The 23,210-nt window shown below is 31.5% G+C and overlaps 2 protein-coding genes across 2 annotated transcripts; both read right to left on the bottom strand.

Moving 5' to 3' along the window:
* Window positions 1-6,240: 6,240 nt before the first annotated feature.
* LOC105326991 (dentin sialophosphoprotein) lies at window positions 6,241-10,166 on the bottom strand. The gene is made up of 3 exons (XM_020066686.3): window positions 10,009-10,166; window positions 6,757-9,881; window positions 6,241-6,550 (listed from the first exon to the last, which is right to left on the bottom strand). Exons 1-2 carry the CDS (start codon window positions 10,067-10,069, stop codon window positions 6,778-6,780), a joined length of 3,165 nt encoding a protein of 1,054 aa, XP_019922245.3. The 5' UTR covers window positions 10,070-10,166; the 3' UTR covers window positions 6,241-6,550; window positions 6,757-6,777.
* Window positions 10,167-21,995: 11,829 nt separating this feature from the next.
* Window positions 21,996-23,172, bottom strand: LOC136275795 (neutral protease-like). Its single transcript, XM_066085787.1, has one exon. It carries the CDS (start codon window positions 23,170-23,172, stop codon window positions 22,297-22,299), a length of 876 nt encoding a protein of 291 aa, XP_065941859.1. The 3' UTR covers window positions 21,996-22,296.
* Window positions 23,173-23,210: the final 38 nt, after the last annotated feature.

Raw genomic sequence — 23,210 nt, 5'->3', positions numbered from 1 at the left:
TAAATGCTGCTTTGTATGACACTTAGTGTGACCCCCTGAATAAATAGTCACGTGACATGTGTTGATAATTCTCCCGAGTGGAGGTCATAAACAAATTTTAATATTGCAAGGGCATGCTCTTGTTTGAATTAAAAATTTAAATGATAATTAAAATCTACTTTTCTGTTAGATTCTGAAAAGTGCTGCTGCTTTGTATAGAGTTCATCTTTTATTAGAATGAATATCAAAGAAATGAGCTCCCGGACCAGCTAGAATTTATATGACCTTCGCTTAATATTTTACGTATTATTTATTCATTCTATAGATTTCATCAAAGCAGCAGCCCTTTTTAATAATTTAAACATTCCCTTAATTTATACCCAAAAGATGGTAATGATCTGTTAAGTATATGCCCTCGTAAACAGCGGATTTAGACTGGCTTCCCGATGTCAAACACATCGAACCTTTACATTAAACACTCTAAAAAAGGAATAATACACCCATACGCAATTTTTAATGTAGTTCAATGTTTTTGTACCCATAATCATCGGAAATTACTGTATTAGCATTTTTGACATCTTGTTGTTTTGTTAGATGCACCATTATTATCACATATACAATACACCTGTGTACAAAAAATAATAATAAGGACTAGGGTGTATACCAAAATGTTAGATGAAATAAGTCGGTCAAATCCATATTTTGAAAAAAATGAAACAAGCTGATATCGAATGATGAATGTATGCATTTTAAAAATATTGAATAGTTTTCAATTTCATTTCTGGATATACCTACATGTAACATTTTTAAGAAGACAATCTTTAAAACTGAAATTTATTAGTTAAGCTTGGATTTAGTTAATCTGATTGTAAATCCTATGTTTAGGTTAACAAATATAACGCACAAATGAAAAAATAAATAAATCGTGTCGGCACTGTGGGGAGGTGCAAGACACAGGGACATTAAAAAAAAAGTAAACTAGCAATCTGTTTACAATTTAATAAAAACAACAATAAATACGTTTTTTCTTACAGTTTTGTATTAAACTTTGGTGTTCAGTGGCCGCAAGTTCATTTTAAAACATGATTCAAAAGAAGATTTTATTTCACACATTATTATGCTAACGATTTAAGATTATTTACATCTTTTTCTCTTCGATGGAATACAGATTTCGAATAATGTAAGAGCCACAACTCCTGTTATAAGCTGTGTAAAAATGTACTGTATATATACATGTAACAATACATTATCTTTAAGATGGCAGCTCTTAACTTTGTGTTAAAAACATGTAATCCTATATGAACATGTACAACATACATGTATATTTGAGCTGGATTTCGATTTCTATTGAGGGATTTTCCCTCCAAACATTAATACATATTAATAGTATTTACTAATGGATAAAATACATGAATTGAAAAATGTCGATGAGTGATCAATTTTATCTGATCTATAGTGAAATGAATATATTGGCACAAATTCTCATAAAGCTATTCTTTATCCACTTTTTCATCATAATATATATGCAACCTATTTAAGTTATTAATTCTTCTGTCACAATACAGTGTTTGTCGTTTCTTCATATATTTAAAGATTTTTTAAATCAGATTTTCTACTCATACTTAAACCTATATTTCCCTTTGATTTATCCGTGAGTTAGTCTGTTTTATAAAATGAATACAGTTTCGTTAACAGTCACCAAGGAGAATTACTATTTCTGACCAAAATATTTTTCTTAAACTCTGGCAGAAGTCGAAATTTGTGGTTTTTTCCTGTGAATGAGGACAAGATAAGTTTCCTTGACAGAACTTTCATTATATCCAAATTACCTTGTTAAAAAAAACCAACTCAGCATACTTCAATGTCAACTTACATAACAAAAGGCAGTGGATTGTATTGCAGATTAATTTTATTACTTCTTTAAGTTTTATGCTTTGTCTGTTTTGTCTCTTCATAATTTTCTCATTCATTTATTCTTGTTGTCTATGCGTCTTCTGTTTGTACATAATTTATTTCCATGTACCGTACTTGTATTATGAATAAAATAACACTATGTTATCATGATCCTTATGTAAGGAGAGGACAAAATGCTGCATAATGTATGCCTGCTGTCCGATCCTATTTCATTTTGAAAAGGAATATAGTTTAGATAAATATTGTCAACTGATGGTTGTCTTGTTTCGTAGCATATCAATTTTTTTTTACCAATTCAATTATAAAAATAGAAATGCGTTTTATTCCACTTGGAATTAATATAACATATATAGGTAAAACAGTTTCTTTTTGGGTCACAGATCAGTTAGTTGTCATCATAAGGAAACTTTAATTATGTAGGGTTTCATATATAACCCCCAATAACTATCAACAGTAACACAATGTCATATAATTCCGTTAGATTATAATTTATTTTTTCAACTAAGTCTAGCTGCATAATTTATGTTTGGGTAAGTAAAATAAGCGACATCGCTTAAAACTATTCTAGAGTCAAATTTTCCTTACTCTGGAATAGTTGCATGTATTTTTTACGTAATGAGTAACATGACATTGCTTATGCAAATCAGAATTTACCAAATAACTCCTATGTTTAAAAATAACCAACCAGCTGCAGACGATACCGATCAATTCCTATTTTTCTGCTTCAAATGCGAAACGGTCAACTAATCTTTACATCCATCTTTAGTAGATGACTGCAAGCGTTTGTGTTAGTAAAGAGTTCATTACATTTGTTACATTTGTAGAAATTTGCGATTATTGTTATTAAATAATTTCAAAATTAAATGAGGCTGGAGGGTCAACATTTTTATAAATAACAGATTTGCCTAAAAATAAGATATTTTCGACCACCAATTATTATTTAATTAAGGCGAAATAAAAAAAATCTAGAATATGTGTTTCTACATTTTTATACAGAACTCTGCATTTAAAGAAAAAATACATGGTTTAAAAACAGCCACGGTTATTCAGACTTCCTAACCTTTCCTTACTACATGTATTATGATAATGATGTACAATGCCTATTACTATCGATAAGCAGCATATGATTTCGTACAAGGTTGTGTTCACCTCGACCTGCTGTTGATTACAAATTTAAAATTATCTGAAATACATGTCATTCACAATGCACAGACGTCGAATACGCATAAGCTGACACATTATCGTCCCAGACAACTGAATCCCAACTCAGGTTTTAACAAGTGGTTTGTACGTATATCGTTACGGTAAATTAATCATACGAATGTTGCAGAGCTAAAGCATGTACGTTGTTAAATACATAGCTATTGTGACTCTATTTTTATCCCAAATAAAATTACAAATAATACGAGAAGACGACAATTATGTAATAATCACCTTTTATACCATATATATCAAATTATGAATATTTGATTCTTTCTCCCAAAAATTACTTAACAACCAATATTACGATAATCAAATAACTCATAAAATTTATGTCATAATTGATTACATAATTTGTTTTTAAAAAAACAATCCTTGTTGCCTAAAAGCGCCAGACAATTCCAATTAGGCAAAAACCTACAAAGTACATTTCGAAGGAATCTGAAGGGGTGGAGGTGGCTAAAACGTTTTATAATTTTCCAAAAACTGGAAACTGACCGGCGTTCAAGGAAAAAGTGATTACCCACGCTAACGAATCGACGCACCTACAATTTTCCCGCGAAACATTCCATTAGTTATACGCTGCGAGATCTCTCCGTCATTATATACGAAGATGCCAAAGAATTTGGTATTGTGCTGCAAGAGAGAAAACTCTACAAACTAGATAGCAACATTATCAATACACAATTCTTTTATTATTATGATTTTGATGTTTACCGCGGCCGTAAAAGAAATGACTGGTGTCAAAAGATCCCAAAGATCATGCAGTTTACAAGCAACCAGTTTTTCTAGATTTCGAATAAAATACACATTTTTACAATTTTTCAATAAAATTAAACAATTGTGTTATTTGATAAACTAGTACGACAATTTTTACATATATTTTATAAATAATGTAGCAATAGTAACATCATGAATGTCAAACCAATAAAACAGAAAACTTGACTCATAAAACGGATTTTTTTCTTCAATATTTTTATGGATAATATTTTTCACAGATCGATTTGTGAACATATATATATAACAAATCTGCTGTGTTGTGAGAGCGGCTTCTTTACCATTTTACTGTGTCTGTCTATGAAGATATGTACGACCCTCATTTTAATTTTGTCTCGTCATCCTTTTACCAAAATAGACTGTAATTAAAATACCTGTTATTACACATACTACATTAAATTCATATCAGTACACTTTTTGTTCGTCCATTTTTTTAAGGCAAAGTCTTTAATATTTTTGACCATTAGTTGTGGTTGATGAATTTCTTTTTGTTGTTGTTTAATCAAATACACTTAACATTACAGTTTTAGATATAAATGATTTTCAGACAAGTGATGGCCATCGTGAATGCATTTGTAGTCATATTTTCTTATCAAGACAGACAGGAGTATTGTATACAAAGTTGTGCGTTTATACAGAATAATTTTCTGTTCACATCTGAATGAATGTAGACTTGGTTTATATATTATAATGCAATTCACACGTTGTTCGTCTATTGAAAGTATTAAGTATTCTTCATACATTTCTGCAGACACTTTTACAACGGTACATGTAGAGAAATAATATTTGTTAAAATTCCACAGAAGATCGTGTATATTTATGATTCCTGCTGTCAATGAAAATGCATTCATCAATGTTAATGTCAATTTATCTAAATTAAGAATTCATATTTAAAGAACAGTCCGCACTTTCGTTATAAAAATTACTGAAGATAAAACTTCAAATAGCCTGTTATTAGGTGCAGGATATAGAGTCTTACATTGTTTCAATAAGTCAATGGATTGTCAATTACGAACCTCGTCGTATATATCAATGTAAATCAATATACTGCGGTTTTTGAAAGCTGGTACTGTTAAGTATATGAAGTAAATTCTTGTCAATCATCTCTGAAGTGATCGATTGGTGGATGTTATCAAAAGCAGTGATATTTCGGAAATACACCTGTGCATTATTGAATAGTTGAATGTGCCGAACATTTATAATTTTGTTCATTGATTATAACAATCTACATCGTTTACATTAAATGTGAGGTATAATTCACTTCCTTTTATATTATAAAAATTACATACTAGCAATCCTACTTTCTATACAGTATGTAAAACAAGGATATTAATCAGTCTAAGGACACAACATACCAATAATTTTATAAATAAATGCTTAATATTATATGGATTTATACATGAATTTTGGTATTTTTTTGTTCAAAAAGTCAAGATGTGTTATATAAACGGATATAACTCGACATATTTCTACACTATTACGCATGACATTTATAAAATTTATTACCATTGGGCGCAAACATGACCTTTCAGTTTCTTAATTATGTGTAAACAATTTTGAAAGAAAATTACTAATAGTTTTTTATAAAACCGTATTTAGCTTTACTTAGTAAAATTTACAACAGTTGCTATATTATGAAAAAAAAATTAAACATTTTTTGTAAAAAAAAAAAAAAATGAATAATGTCCATTCAGAGATGTTAAAAAACACAGAAAGAAAGGCGCGTCTTTATACATTTCTCAGCTTTGAACTCTTAATACAGTAGGCGCCACTTTTCTGAAGAATTTGTTATTTTATGAAAGGGTTTAAACATGTTAATGTATTCATTGTTTATGGAAATTTTTATATTTTTATTCTTCTTAAGCATGATTTTCAGAAATGACTGATGAATAACCTTTAAACAATTTTACTTTAATGCTCGAGATGAATTGTAATAATCTTGATACGATATTAACTAACCATTTTTTTTAGGAATTGCATGTTGATTACTTGTAAGTAAATATATAATTGGTATGCAAATTATCATGAATTAAGAATAGAGTAAGTGCATGGAACTTTCCAAGAAATTGGAAGGAATATATACAAGAAAGCTTTGGAATTTTAGTGTTAGCATTACTTCTCCATAAATGTAAACAAATTATATTGACTCATTTATGCAACTGAAATTACGTGTTGTAAAGTCAAACTTCTATAGTATGTTTTTTAAAAATTTTACACGAGAATAGCTTGTACAAAATAACTATATCGGAATTTTATCATTAAAATTATCAGTTTACACAGTTGTACAAAAATTGTATAGAAGTATATACTCTGTTCCAGTTAAAACTACATGTGCATTTCCTCATAGCAGAATTATGACAACAATATGAATACACGTATATGAATAATTTAATAACAGTCTGATATAAAACAGTTAAATATCACAGCATAATAAATTAACAACACACAATGAATGACTAACAGTGGGATAATGAATGAGGATTGCATACGCTTCTCTACGATTGTCTCGTTTGTTTGGATGAAATACATAATCTTGTCATGGTGCATTAGTGTCGCCGCCTGCAGCGACACTTTTCAGCCAATTTCACTTCCCTGCACGAAACAGCCTTAACGTGACCTATTTCGCTAATATCCTTAGGTTGATTGGATGGGACTTCATTTATGTTGGATTTTCTCGATTCTACAAAACAATTGTTATGTTAGTTATTTTAAGATATCAATATTGGCAAGCTTTATCGATAATCAATCCATTAAGAAGACTTTTGTAGACACAATCTTAATGTAATTAATACTGTTTATGCTGAACACAAATACCAAACTTCGCTCCATATATCGATCGTTGATATGAGAATTTATATAGATATAAGAACACCAATAAATACTTACTTGGCAAGAAACATTGGCGCTTCAGTACATGTAATCGTAATCACCATAGTCAGGTCTTTCCATCACTTGAACGGAATTGACGTCCTTAACCTCTAATGCATAATCATAATCTTCATCACTACGATGGTCTTTTCCTTTTCTATCTACTTCTGTTTCGTCCGAATAATCCAGTTTATCTATATGGTTCCCTATTTCCCCACTTATTGTATCAACAGAGCCATCGTTACCATCGGCCGGTTCGGAACGATCGTCATCTACATTTGTGTTGTCGACTTGCTTGCTCTTCATAGCATTTTCTTCTTTGCTGTTGTTGTCATTTAATAGACTTTCGTTTGATTCATCGTCTTTACTGTTTTTGTCATTTTTTTGACTGTTGCTGATGTTTTCATCTTCCTTACTGTCATTTACTCGGCTCTCGTTTTTATCTTCTTTGCTGTTGTTGTCATCAGCTTTGCTGTTATCTTTTTTACTTTTGTTATTGTCATCAGCTTGGCTGTTTTCTTCTTTGCTGTTGTTGTGGTCATCAGATTCGTTGTTATTTTCTTTGCTATTGTTGTCATCAGCTTTGCTGTTATCTTCTTTACTTTTGTTATTGTCATCCGTTTTGCTGTTATCCTCCTTGCTGTTTATGTCATCAGATTGCTTGCTATTTTCTTTGCTATTGTTGTCATTAGCTTGGCTGTTATCTTCTTTGCTGTTGTTGTCATCAGCTTTGCTGTTATCCTCTTTGCTGTTTATGTCATCAGATTGCTGGCTATTTTCTTTGCTATTATTGTCTTCAGGTTTGTTGTCATCTTCTTTGCTGTTGTTGTCATCAGCTTCACTGTTATCCTCTTTGCTGTTTATGTCATCAGATTGCTGGCTTTTTTCTTTGCTATAGTTGTCATCAACTTGACTGTTCTCTGCTTTGCTGTTATTGTCATCAGCTTGGCTGTTATCCTCTTTGCTGGTACTGCCATCAGATTGCTTGCTATTTTCTTTGCTATTGTTGTCATTAGCTTGGCTGTTATTTTCTTTGCTGTTATTGTCATCAGCTTTGCTGTAACCTTCTTTGCTGTTGTTGTCATCAGCTTTGCTGTTATCCTCTTTGCTGTTTATGTCATCAGATTGCTTGCTATTTTCTTTGCTATTATTGTCATCAGCTTGGCTGTTCTCTGCTTTGCTGTTATTGTCATCAGCTTGGCTGTTATCCTCTTTGCTGGTACTGTCATCAGATTGCTTGCTATTTTCTTTGCTATTATTGTCATCAGCTTGGCTGTTCTCTGCTTTGCTATTATTGTCATCAGCTTGGCTGTTATCCTCTTTGCTGGTACTGTCATCAGATTGCTTGCTATTTTCTTTGCTATTGTTGTCATTAGCTTGGCTGTTATCTTCTTTGCTGTTGTTGTCATCAGCTTTGCTGTTATCCTCTTTGCTGTTGTTGTCATCAGATTGCTTGCTATTTTCTTTGCTATTATTGTCATCAACTTGGCTGTTCTCTGCTTTGCTGTTATTGTCATCAGCTTGGCTGTTATCCTCTTTGCTGGTACTGTCATCAGATTGCTTGCTATTTTCTTTGCTATTGTTGTCATTAGCTTGGCTGTTATCTTCTTTGCTGTTATTGTCATCAGCTTTGCTGTTATTCTCTTTGCTGTTTATGTCATCAGATTGCTTGCTACTTTCTTTGCTATTATTGTCATCAACTTGGCCGATCTCTGCTTTGCTGTTATTGTCATCAGCTTGGCTGTTATCCTCTTTGCTGGGACTGCCATCAGATTGCTTGCTATTTTCTTTGCTATTGTTGTCATTAGCTTGGCTGTTATCTTCTTTGCTGTTGTTGTCATCCGCTTTGCTGTTATCCTCTTTGCTGTTTATGTCATCAGATTGCTGGCTATTTTCTTTGCTATTATTGTCATCAGGTTTGCTGTCATCTTCTTTGCTGTTGTTGTCATCAGCTTTACTGTTATCCTCTTTGCTGTTTATGTCATCAGATTGCTGGCTTTTTTCTTTGCTATTGTTGTCATCAACTTGACTGTTCTCTGCTTTGCTGTTATTGTCATCAGCTTGGCTGTTATCCTCTTTGCTGGTACTGCCATCAGATTGCTTGCTATTTTCTTTGCTATTGTTGTCATTAGCTTGGCTGTTATTTTCTTTGCTGTTATTGTCATTAGCTTGGCTGTTATCTTCTTTGCTGTTGTTGTCATCAGCTTTGTTGTTATCCTCTTTGCTGTTTATGTCATCAGATTGCTGGCTATTTTGTTTGCTATTATTTTCATCAGCTTGGCTGTTCTCTGCTTTGTTGTTATTGTCATCAGCTTGGCTGTTTTCGTCTTTGCTGTTATTGTCATCAGATTGCTTGCTATTTTCTTTGCTGTTGTTGTCATCAGCTTGGCTGTTATCTTCTTTGCTGTTATTGTCATCAGCTTTGTTGTTTTCGTCTTTGCTGTTGTTGTCATCAGATTGTTTGTTATTTTCTTTGCTTTTGTTCTCATCAGCTTGGCTTTTATTCTCTTTGTTGTTATTGTCATCAGATCGTATGCTATTTTCCTTACTTATGTTGTCATCAGGTTTGCTGTCATCTTCTTTGCTGTTGTTGTCATCAGCTTGGCTGTTATCCTCTTTGCTGTTATTGTCATCAGATTGCTTGCTTTTTTCTTTGCTATTGTTGTCATCAGCTTGGCTGTTATCTTCTTTACTTTTGTTATTGTCATCAGCTTGGTTGTTATCGTCGTTGCTGTTGTTGTCATCAGCTTTTTTGTAATCTTCTTTGCTGTTATTGTCATCAGCTTGGCCGTTATCTTCTTTGCTGTTGTTGTCATCAGCTTGGCTATAATCCTTTTTGCTGTTTATGTCATCAGATTGCTTGCTATTTTCTTTGCTATTGTTGTCACCAGCTTTGTTGTTATCTTGTTTGCTGTTGTTTTCATCACCTTGGCTGTTATTTTCTTTGCTAATGTTGTCATCAGCTTCGCTTTTTTTCTGGTCATCCTCATTTTCGCTGCTCTTGAAACTATCGTTTTTGTTTTCCACTGATGTGTCTTCATCTTTATTGTCATCATCATTTTGGCCCTCTTCGTTATCATCCGTTACAGGTTTTGAATTATTTAGTTCTTCACTGTCTGGCTTATCCTCATGAACACCAATACCTGTTTTAAATAGATTGAATGGTTGCTTTATAGTTTGATATTTAGTATATAAAATTATTAATTCGTACATAAAAACTCATAACATTTAACTTAAGAGCAAGTTCTTTGTTAATAGAATTATACGTACTTGCACAGTATCCAGTCGCGAGAAACGCCAACAAAGCGACCACTAAGAAAAAGAGCTTCATAATGATTATAAAAATCCGAAGTTGTAATACTTCAATGACAACTATTGCAATATATTTACCGGAGACCAGCTCCAGTTAAGCGATGTTTTACGACTGACGTTAAACAATTGTGCAAGAGGTTTATATACCTCTTGTACAGCACGATTATAACTGTCAAATAAAACTGACAGTGATAAAAGGCGAGCAGTATGTAAAATCAACTTAATTTACATATTCAATGAAAACGCTTTCCTTACATTTCATAATGAGGGTCACATGTTTTGTACATTGCAGGACAAACCACACGTCATTCCTATTAAAGAGGACTTACTCACGCCTAGGAATGATTGAAATAGAACGTGCTTCTATGAACTTAACTAGGCGTAAACTTAATTATTACTATGGATTAAAATTGCTGATCTTATTAATCTCAAATGTGAAGCTATGAGAAAACAATTTGCAAGAAAAAAAAAACAGCTAAAAGCTTGAATGTCGTAGTTTTCAGGAAAAAAATGTAAAAAACCATTATTCAAGTCGTAGTTATCCCTTATCAAAACGTTACACGTAATACAGATCGTTATCGGTGGGATTTTTTAAAAACTCAGACAATATAATGGAGCAAAGCTCCATAAAAATCTTTAGTTTTTTAATGATTGGACATGTTAAAATGAATTAGAAAGATCTAAAGTTTGCTGATTCAAAGAGTGTACTTCCAATTTTGTTAAAACAACTAGTTTATTAAAGATGTATACACACAACCAAATTCGTATATCAGCGTATTTAGTTCCCTTCTGTGACAATATGAGAAAACGAAAACTCAATCGAATGGTACCCTCATTTGATTTAACACTGACTTGACATTCATGATTTACATTTTTTGAAACCTTACCAAATACTAAACCGAAAATAGACCAAAACTTAAATAAGATTAACTATTGATGTTTTTTCTCTCTCAAAATATAGCTATTTTTAAGCTTTAAAATGCATCATTAAAATTAATCAATATTTTGAAAGATAACTACATGATTGAGTTTATTAGAATATCAGAATAACTTGTTTGAAAATTTCTTTGATTTCATTAACACGCAATAAATCATACTGACAGTTTCATTTCCTACAATAGATACTGGATTGATGAGACGTCATGATTTGAAATTCAAAAATATTTTAATAAGCTTACAAAGTCTGGAACGTTTTACTTAAGTCAGTCTAAGCCATAATTGAAAACACAAAGTAACGTTTTTGGTCTTTGATTTTTCAATCCCGTTGTCAAATATGTCCTTTGAATTTTTTTTATAACCTCATTTGAAATAACTTTTTTAAACATCCCTGAACTACTGATCAGATTTTTTTTATAAGGTGCATTAAAATTGCAATTTATTTGTGCTATAAAAAAAATATTGTTCCACTATGCATCATGAACACTTGCATGTAGGTGTGTCAAATTATAATACATCCTGTTTCAAAACTATCCTAAGTCCTCTTGTTAAGGTCATTGCATGGTTTGAATTCCATAAAGTGTACACTTATTTTACATTTCTGTTTATAAACTGTTCAAAAATAGTAAACTTATTCATACTTTTGGTTTTAAACAACTTGTTAAGTCACAAGTGTCATTATTTGACATTGTGTTGTTGATTTAATCCATTCATTAATGAGACTTTTGAATAAATTAATTATCTAGTTATTGTCTGTAAAACATATTACACGCATGCATTTTTAATATATCTTTTTCTGCAGCCATTGACGTCTTGTTTACGTGGAATTTTATATCTGTATTATAACTTTACTTCTCATGTGATTAATTGTAACTAACCTTCATTTCAATTTTTTTAATCCCTTGGCATTTCACAATAATTTACCGTAATTCATTTAAAGGATGACGGACCCAATTCACTTCTACAATAATTGTTTTTATGAAAAATTGTTTCCAAATTGAAATATGATACTTATATGATGATTTTGAGTTAAATTTCATTTTTTTTAAATTACCAGGTCATCGACTTCTTATATACGGGGGCACATGCCTAAGTGCAATGTGTGGTTATTTTTAATGAGAAGTACTACACAAATTCTAAGACAAGGGAAAAGCTGTCACAGTGACAACAAATCTAGTTTTCTTTCATGTGAACTGTATCCATAAACCATTTGTAAACCCTTAATTGATAAACAATATCTTTTTAGAAAAATGGTGTACCCTATATGCAATATTCTGCGAGAAAATCACCAAGTTTAACAGCTGATATTTTTTTCTACAATGTATCTGCGTAAAGCGAATAAGGTCCGTCGTCTTTAATTTACATACACCATTTGAAACACACAAATATACGTTTACTGATTTCTCTTAATTTTGTAGATTATACTTCTTTTAATAAGCGATCAATGACTTTGTCATTGCGTACAAAGATTGTTTACATTTATCAGTTTTTAATTATCAAGAAGGTAATCGCGCTTTCATAAAGAACACTTTTATACAACTTTTATATTATTGCTAGCAGTATATGAACTGTGTTGCAAATATTTGATATGTATAGTTCATTCACTGAAGCAAGTTAACACCAAAGTAAATTCAATATAATAGAAATTTTGAATGCCCTGGAACGATAGGTGAGCGACGTAACAATAATTGATAACATTCATTTTAAAAACTCATTCAGAAAGCGTGAGTTGTACGGTGGTTACATGTACTTCTATAATAAACCGAACAAATTAGAGAAAGTATCCTTTAATATCCAAGTTCTCGTATCACTCAATTAAGATATTAAAGACTCTTTCTGAGGTGATTCTAAAATTTGTATTTATCTACTCAACGATTTTTATAGCTTCGAAATTCATTCTTATAATAGGACCTTATTTAATTCCTCATACTTTAAGCTTTGCAGCTTATCAGCGAATATGTGTACAATCACAATTGATAAACATAAAATTTGCTGAAATGTCATGTATCACGTGAATATCAAATAAAAGATCTAACGAATAGTCATGTTATCGCTTTATTTTCAGATTTAATTCTAAAGCCTACTTTAATTAATTACATTTGTACATAACATATTTTGAAATACTTGAAAAGTTTTGCTGAATTTCAAAATCTTTTTATTCTTATAAATATATATTTATTTATCCAATGTTAATTAGTCAAAGAAAACATAAAGAGTCGTGTAAAATTATTTAAAGGGGTAAACAACTATTGTCAGGTTGCATTTGTGCTTACTGTAAAAAACATTCATTGTACTCATGTCATCTCAAACCTTGTGATTGTCGACTGACCTCAATTTGCTACGCGTATGTTCTACTGAACGTGTTTTTATGGCCATCATAAATAAGAACCACATTGTTTTAATTCATAATTAACCTCATGTAAAGAAAAAAAATATGATACGTTGCTAACGATAAATGGTCTTATTAATTATTGATCGCTCTCCCCATTAATGTTGATTAATTTGCACTTACAATAGTCAATGTAAGGTTTTAGCTTTTGTCATGTGATTAAATGGATCTTCTGACATGTTAGTCATGACAATGAGTGTCTTTAATCCATAAGGTATTAACAAAGATGAATTTGACATTTTTCATCATTCCATTTGTTCAAATTTTTCTAGCTTTCTTAATCAAAATTTGTCCGGTGTCTGTCTTCGTCTTTGTTAGTGTAAACTTTTTCACATTTTTATCTTCAGAACTAGAGAGCCGATTTCAATTACAATAAGAACAAAGCATCCTTGGTTTAACGGCTTTAAAATGTGTTGAAATGAAGGGCAAGTTCCCCTTTAGAGGGGAGATAAATTAAAACAACAATTATTGAAATTCTTTTGATATTTTACAAAAATCTTCTCTCAAAAAACAATTGGCCAGATAAGATATAACTTGGGGCGGGGGGGGGGGGGCATCTTTGCTAGCCAAGGGTTTTCGGTCCACTTCGCTCCCCGTAACCCTTTGCGGATTTCATTACGAAAATTCGGTAACAAGCTCCGTTTTATGATTGGCTGCAGCTGCGAGTAGCTGATCCAATCGCAGTGCTGGTAAATATAAACTTTAAAAGAAAACACAAGTGTGATCTTTGGGAAAACATTCGGTGCTTTTAACAAGTTGAGACACAAGTTATCGAGTACAGTGCCTCCCCAACGATGATCTAACTAGCTAGATCACTTTAAAAACCTGACGTGTATGTTTTACTGGAAATGAACATAGTTCTACAAACTTGTCAAGGCTCGCGTGAACAGCATGGGAAGTAAACATGGCGAATGTAAAAGTTGCCTATCCCGTTAGTATATACGTTCCTGCTTATGGTTATTGCGTTTAAGGGTTCAATGAGCTGTGTTTTATTTAATTTCGATACCTGGTTTTATGGCATGAAAGCTTCCATATATAACGGCGACTTTTTCACTCCCGGTACAGGTCCTTACAAAACACTATGAATAAAACATTCCATGCGTTTCCTAGGTTACAACTTAATTCGTATTTAATAACATCGTTATTTATGTTCCGATATTCGGTAGTCAACATGTTTTCAATTTGTATTAATGCCGTTGTGTGTACACAAGCCGTTGTTTAATTCAATTAAAATGTAAATATGCAAGGGGCGCAACTCAATTTGCTCGCTAGATAGCGCCACCACATCACCGAGTTTTCGTAATGAAATCCGCCTAGGGTTTATGGGGAGCAACCCTTGGCTAGCGAAGATGGGGGATGGGGGGGGGGGCATGGTTCATTTCAATAACCGGATTTTTCACTTGAAACCGGTTAAAAAAAAATCACCATTGACACTGGTGACATGAATTGCGTTCCATTTTGGGTGTCAAGAAACAATGTCATATATCTTAAACAGGATATTGTTATCCTTATGCAAGATTTCTCTTTAGTAATATTTTTCATTCTATTTGTTTTTTTTTTAAACGTACAATGTCATTATGTCATTTAGGTGTGTATGTTTTAATTGATTAATTTTATCTTTGATACTTTTTCGTCATTGGTAATTACTACATTTACTTACATTATCTTTTTTTTAAGGCAGACGCATTTTAACACGCTTATTTAAATCATCATTTCACACAGTCATGATCTAATGCTCAGTCCTCAATATAACAGTTACTTGGAATCACGTTACGTAATAATTGTCTTTAAATAGAAAATAAAGCATTAATTCTTTTGAAATTGATTTATAAAAATCAACCATTATAACTTATATGTTACTGATTTTAATAAATCATTTCCTTGCACCCTATTCTATCCTTTAATGTTTTATTTCAAAGGTAGTTTTAAAAAATATATGTTATATAATACTAATAATTACATAGTACATTTTTGTTTTGCTTCTATACTTTGTAATGAATGAGGTCAGGAGTTTCAAAGAATACCTAGTTTGTTTTATCTGGAAGAAAATAGCTTCTTGTTAATCCCCTGTTCTCTCCGAGCTAATTAATACCATGACACAGTCGACTAGATCAGGACAGACGACATAAATAACATTAGAACAATGGATTTGCGGCGGCCTTTGATAATTAGATATGTCAAAAGCGGCCACTAAACCTCACGCTTTTAAAAATGGTAGCCGCACCTTTTTGACGCAAGAAAGTATATTCTAGACCAAAAAATGGTCAAAATATGCATTTAAAAAAAATTCAAGGACATTTGTTCAAACATTAAATTTTAAGCTGTATTTTTCATTATTTAATGCTTCGCAATTATAGTTGATCCATTTGTATTGTACATTTAACGAATTCAAGAATTCCAATTAAAATTAAAAAAATATAATTTCAATATTAATTTAACTATGTTGCTGTGTCGTTTTACAAAGGTCTTAATACGCATTTGTGCAAAATCACAATTTTAATTTAAAAACGTTTTAAAATCATAAAAATCACTATTGCGACAGCTTGAATTTGAGAGAAAATGCAAGAAAGTTGACAATCCATCAGTGCAATTCATAACTATGAAGTTCAAAGTTCCAAAGATTCAATAAATCAGACTTAAAACAAATACGTTGAAATTAATAGCATAAATACACATTGAATGCAGGGAAATAAGTTTCTATATTAACCAATGGAAGATCAACTTTGTGAAACCATGGTCAGAGCAATAATTGATGACGTTTTGGAATATTATTGATTTTATTAATAATGGACACCAAGCATTGAAATTTCATAGCATGATTAAAAGATTTGATCACGTAATTATTTGTCGTCTATCAAATGCACGTCGAGTAGCTGAAAACAGCTTTAAATTTGTAAAGATTGTCTAATAGGAATTTTTTCCTAAATATGCATAATTCTTTTTGAAAGTTTTGAATACAACGGGTAAAATGCAATCCCTACATATATAGATCTATATTTGAAATGGCGTGTAAATGCATCTTTTAAGCCATTACAAAACGTCTAAACTCTCATTATTGAAAAAAGAGGTACTTGGTGTGACATACAAAACTAAATAAATATTATTCAAACTTTGCAGGATAAAGCTTTAATATGCAGTCGACTGAAAGGTCTGTAAATGAGACTGAACGGCATCTATATTTTATAATTATTATTCTTTTATTCATATTTCAGTTGACAGAACGGCCGAGCTTTATTCTGTGGTTACCATTTAGAAGCTGGCGCTGTACCCTTGTCCTTCGATATCATGTGACCAGAATCTTGTAGCCGCTCAGAAAAAGGGAAGATATTCCGACACAGACATATTTCTCTTGACATCGACGAAATTCTAATTACATTGCAAATAAAGCCCTTCTCAAATACATCAGATCTTCACAAATTTCTTTCGACAAAAAATGGAGAAAAAAAATATGTTGAGAAGAGGCGCATTCACTTTCTTTAATTCAATAGCAGATGTTAGAGAGAAGTAAAACTAATTTTACCCAAAAAAAATTGACAGTGAATAAGAAAATATCACTTGAATATTGTTATGAATTCCGGGTGGTCAAAAATTACTCATCAGATCTACTTTATATTTTTAAAGATTATAAACTATTATGAGTAAAGAGATCTACTTTAGATTTTAACTACTTCCAAAGGAGATTAATATAATCTATAAATGTTCATGCCTTTTCTGCCCTCGTAAGCTGAGTTATGACATTTGTGCAAGTGAAATATTAGAAAACTTATAGTTTTTATTTTATTTTGAAAACACCATGAAATTTATATACATCTATTGATATTGTTTAAACGTTTAAAATTCTAGTTGTAATAAAAACAGGTGATGGAAAGCAAAGAGGAAACACAAGAAGAGAGCAAATAACCAATTAATTCGTGTGACTGACAATCAAAATTGTATGAAAAGCTAAATCTACAAAATCAATATCGGGCTAGGTGAACTCCTAATTGAAAACCTGCAAGAATATGTACACATGTGGATATGAAAAATAAAGAGCTCCGTTTTTAGAGTTAAAACAAAAGAATTGAGTCTCTTAATAAAATTCAAAGAAAGGAAAAAAAGAAAAAGATAAAAGGGTGCCTAATAGTAGATATTTGATATTTGCTTAATATTATATTCCAGGAAACTTGTTGTGGGAGGTATTTGTTGACTTTTTTCCAATCGGCCGTCAGTCAGCCCTGCTTTTTTTTGTTTAATTTTAATTTAAATGACAGTTTGCTAGCGCAACTCCACAGAAAAGTGGTACGGAAATAGGACAAATGTGCAAATAACAAGGAAATTCATTATTTTCCGCGAACTATGGCACTATTGAATTTAGTATGTTTTAACAGTTGTTGCTGTTAAAAACAAAAGTAAAGATGTGCATATTTTGGTAGAAGTTTTGATGTTATTATTGTTTTTTGTTATGCTCTCTATTTACTATTTTGGATATTTTGTGTGTACGCTTATTCATTATGCGTAATGAGACAGCATTTGGAATGTGAACTTGCTTACCTTTTTTTCATTTCAAAAAGGTTTACTGTGGTTTCATCAATATTCGTTGAATACCAATTTTCGTGGATTTCGTTGTTAAGTTGATCCACAAAATTAAATGTTCATTGAAGTTCAATTTCAACTATCAATTTGTATTGTATGGATCATTGGCCACGAAATTACGAATCCTTGAAACTGTGGTTTTCAGAAAATCCACGAAAATTGATACCCACGAAAATTAATGAAACCACAGTATTCAGTTTTTTTTTTTGATCGCAAAATTAATAGAACATGAAAGAAATGGATTATTATATTATAAATATACCCACTATCTGTTTCATACATAAGTGTTTACACGAAGAGTACATTGCAGCGTAGAGTACCGTAGATAATACTTAATGAAATACTGAGATAACAAATGGTCAAATTAAATAAAACGCCCGTTTAATAACCTGGAGATGAATTTTAAAGAAAGTCAAGAACAGATATCAGAATAATTGAACATCAATAACGGAATTAAACAATGGAAATTTTGATAGAATTACAATTGATGGTAAAAAATGTTCTTGTGCACCGAACCTTTCATAAATCAAATGTAACATAAATCTTATTTAATCTCTACGCTGACTATGAAATGCTATTTATAAAACAAGAGAAATAGTGAAGGAGATTCTTATATTTCATACATGATTAATTGTCCATTCATCAGATTATTTTATGAAATATAATCTATTTTTACTAATTAAAAGAACCCACTGTAAGTAATACTTATTATCAAAATTATAAATTGGACCTTTTTTTCACAGGTGTTTGACAGGTGAATCATGGCTAAGCATATCACCTCAAAGTACTTTTTTCTACTACAAAATATGTATGAACATGTCAACTTACTTGTCTAATTATAATGTCTAACTTTACAGAACAAATCCCTTTCAATCGTATATCATTCAATTGCATATCTGATGTAAAAGTTACATCTAAAGTGTTGTAGCTGTAACTAAAAATAGGAAACTCACAACGGTAAAATCATGTGAGCAAAGATTCCCAACAGTAAAACATATGCTAAATAGATTAAAAAAGACAGAAAAGACGTTACATGTACCTGAACTGAGAAAATTTTTTAAAAGTAATTTGAAATCGTTATTTTGCACTACGTGTTTTTGTTAAAAATAGCAGTGCCAACCTGAAAAAAATGCGGGACATTTCGATCGGGGTCGATATAAATTTCAAAGTCCCCCCAAAATAATAATAATAAATTATAGTGAAAAAATAAAGACTTTTGTCAAAATGTTTGTTTTATGTAAAACAATTGAAGAAATTATGATAATTATTCTAAAGTCTGATACATGCATGACCGTACTTATTTTTCAATGTACGAGCTCGTATGCAAAGCTGATTTTTTTTCTTCATATGATTTACCTGTGTGCAGATTATTTTTTATAAAGATGTACACATTTTCAAAAACGTAATGTAACAACCGGTATATTTTGGAATAGGACTGTAAAATAGATAGAGTAAATAATGCTTTACAAATGTTTTACCTCAGTCTGTTTTGTACTAGTCTTAATAATGTACATGTACATGTAATATTAAGGTGTATCAAGGTGTATGTATACTAGTTGTATATTGGCGTTAAAACGGGGTTATTTCTAAAACTACTTGTAGGTACACGAAACAAAAACGTTATTTAATTACGTTATAAAAACTTTTTCTCTTCATATTTGTGTTCGGTGTTATTTAATACTGTAACAAATCGTCTTGTTGCCTTCAGATCGGAATCGCATCGGGGCCTACATGGAAGTAATGTTGGCCATATGAGCATAGAATTCTGGTCATTAATATATTCATATATTATATTATATTATATTATATGTAGTCACCATTTTGATATCGCAACTCCGTTTAAACGCTGCATTTTTTTTTGAATTGTATATTTGGGATTGAGTATTTGGATTGCAGTAACTTTCTAAACATTTTGCACCTTTTGATGTCAATAGTTCGGACATATTTAAATATAGTAGTAAGTAAACAGTTTGTAAAGGCCACACCTAGTTGAAAAATAACAGAATTTTATGATCATTGTTGATAACACTATGTGTGGATTAGTTATTATAGGCTGTAAGATATAACTACTTGAAAAAGAATACTGTAGATTCCTTATTTTACATGTACTTAATTAAGCGATTTTGAGACTAATCGCAAGAATATAAAATCGCGAACGTCGAATTTTTGTTATAATGCCTAATAGTTTACATCTATCCGAAAAATAAAAACGAGGTTTTAAAAGTTTTAAAATCCGCAAGATGTGCTTCTCGCAATTTAATGCATATATTAATTCCTAGCGTTTGATTAGGAGTCTTTACAGAGATGAAATAATTACTTTCATAATAATTGGCAAAAATACTTGACGCTTTTGGCCATTTAAAGGGGCATGGTCACGATTTTGGGCAAAAAAAAAAAAATTCCGATTTTTAATAAAAACAATGCTTTAGGAAGGCATTTTTAATAAGCGACCGAAAGTTGTCATTTGTTGAGTTATAAGCAAGTTACAGAGTTAGAAATTCTTTGCTATGTAAACAAAGCGTTTGTTTACATTTTGAATGTTGAAGTGAAAATTCCAGTTTTGGGTCTAAAATGAATGTGTTTAACGTTAAAAACTTTTATTTATGCTTAAAATAGATACAAAGATAGACAAATCAGCTTTAAAAAGATTTTTAGTGGTATTTTTGACTTATGTAAACAAAAACAGGGCACGAGCCTTGTTTACATGACAAAGAATTGTGAGCCCTGTATCTTGCTTATAACTCCACGAATGACTCTTAAATTCCATATGATAACTAGAAATGCATTTCTAAAGCATTGTAAATACGAAAAACAGAAAAATGGAATTTGACCAAAATCGTGACCATGCCCCTTTAAAATCAAACAAACGCAAAAAAAAAGTAACTCTAGTTCTTGAATATCGTTGGTTCAATAAGGGCACTATCTAACATGCCTGACGTTTCATTAATATGCAAAGAGAAAAAAAGTTCATGGGTAAGAGGATACTTTTGTTTCCCAGAGGGTGTCCGAAGCCTGTTTTCGGTAATTTCAGTAATACATGTACTCTGTTAGTTTTACAAATTTAAATTTGTCCAACTCCCATTCTCTCTTTAATTCAGATCCGCGCATGCATACCTCATTTTCATACATCCCCGAATTTATTTATGGTTTGGAGGGTGAATGAGGAACCAAACACATTCAAATTGCCAATCATCTATTCTAGTATGCAACAAAATCAACTTGCAGTTCAAGTTCGTCCTAGGTCTAACAAGTCATTTTTCTCTATCTAGCTGATATCTCTATGTAAAATTATCGTCTGCTAATTGGACTAAAAAATATCTCCGTTTTCTAATACACTTCCTGTTATTTTTTAAAGAACGGCTTTGCTAACTCTATTATCTATACAATAAGCCGTTTTGAGTCGTTTCAGTTTTTTTGGACATTATTTACATTTGCAAAATATGCTTCCAATTAAATTGACCATCGAATAGCAAATACGTTTAATTCTGCGCATTTGAACTTTATAATGACGTCTTATGAATACCACACGCGCTTATCGTTTGACAGTTGCATTATTGTAAACATTGAAAACTCGGTTATTTTAATACTTTTGAATGGTTGCCTTTTTCAAACGTAAATATATACTTAATGCAAATAAAAAAAGAAATTGGGCAGTCTATGGTAGTGAACGATAAATGAATTGAAACAAAGGCGGGGCAACTAAACGTGGAATCGAAGTTAACGGAAGTTTCACAAATTTACTAGTTGTTCACATGGCAAAAGGGCCGTAACTTCCATCTGGACTATAGCACTTTCGTTTGGTATCCTACTGATATTGCTATTACATATATTAAACCAAAAAAAAAATAGTATAAACAAAATAACTATTGGAAAGACTTCTACAAGATATGTAATGCTCATCTAAATCAAGTAACACACTATACATGTAACTCGAATATTGTTAATTTACAGCAGATCATGCACAACCTATTGTGAATTTTTAACTTTTGTGTGAAAAAATAACAAACAGATTTTCAAAGATTTATTTAAAGAACAATATACATGAAGATAAGAAATTTACAGATGATATAATATTGCTAAGTCAGCTAGAGTCTTATGTAAACAAGATGAGGTAACCGTAACAAGTTTTTGTTTAGTATATCAGTCTCTAATGGCAATTTGTATGCCAAATAACATATTCCATTTTGCGTTATTGATTTTCCGTTCAATTATGAGCAAATCACTGGCTATATGTACATGTGGATCATTAAATGTTTTCTAATTACATATGTAATTACTGCTACTGTCACAGTCATAACTACTATGACTGTCACAATATAAAAGACAACAAACATGTTTCTTAAGGTACATCAGATCATTTCAACCTGAAAGGTGACTTTATTAAAACCATTCATTTTTGGCAGAAGATGGATGTAGCAATGATATTTCCAGCAATCTTTTGTTCGAATTTGTAAAATCTCCATGTTACCTTTATTTGTGGAACTATACGTTGAAGAGGCGATATCAAAATTTATTTCGTTATTGCCGTATATATCTACATCACCTGTTCCGTCGTCAGTAAAAATTCGTATAAATTGACCAGTAAAACTCGTAACACCAAAAATTATACTTTCATTTTCTTTTGCATTCAAATCACTGATGTGGGTGTTTCCGTATATTTTTCGAATATATTCGTCTAGCTTGCATGCCGAAATACCAACAACCATAGACGCTTCACGAACTTTGGCTTGGTCGTAACCTAGGTCATAGGTAGCTTTTAGAATTTCACAGGCTGCCACTGAGAAGTTGGTGTCCGGTTTCCAATAAAACCTGTTGGCATGCGTAAATGTTTGGAAAACTTTTTTGATTCCAAAACTTGGTTCTCTGATCAATATACAAGACACTTTGTTTAGGATACCACTCGCTAAATGAACCTCTATACCGTCGTAGTAGTCTTTTATATGGACAATAGACTTTCCATCTTTGTTTTGGTCACACATGTCACGGAAAGCCTCGTTATCTAACTTGTCCGACTGTTCACCAATATGAAAATCAAATGTTCCTGTGATAAAATATTCGAACGTTTCCCCGACAAGATCAGAGTATGCCTCGTCGATTGCACCCGACTGATTCTCATATTCTAAATATGAATGATGTTCTGTAAAAGCATGTGCAGCTTCGTGTGCAAAAACATCATAGGTCACTAAAGGATAGAAATGTTTCACACTTCCATCACCAAACACCATACTCAATCCATTGTACGATGCCTCCAACTCCAAATTGC

Source organism: Magallana gigas, chromosome 5 (genome assembly GCF_963853765.1).
Source record: "Magallana gigas chromosome 5, xbMagGiga1.1, whole genome shotgun sequence".
Lineage (NCBI taxonomy): Eukaryota > Metazoa > Mollusca > Bivalvia > Ostreida > Ostreidae > Magallana > Magallana gigas.
Note: the sequence above shows the minus strand (reverse complement) of the source record. Positions and strands in the feature narration are given on the sequence as shown.

Excerpts from the sequence above, each read along its gene's own strand:
- LOC136275795 (XM_066085787.1), bottom strand. The coding sequence starts at position 23,172 with ATGGTGTTTGGTGATGGAAGTGTGAAACATTTCTATCCTTTAGTGACC.
- LOC105326991 (XM_020066686.3), bottom strand. The coding sequence starts at position 10,069 with ATGAAGCTCTTTTTCTTAGTGGTCGCTTTGTTGGCGTTTCTCGCGACT. Across the intron at positions 9,882-10,008 it reads CGCGACTGGATACTGTGCAA|GTATTGGTGTTCATGAGGAT; the intron begins GTACGTATAATT and ends TATTTAAAACAG.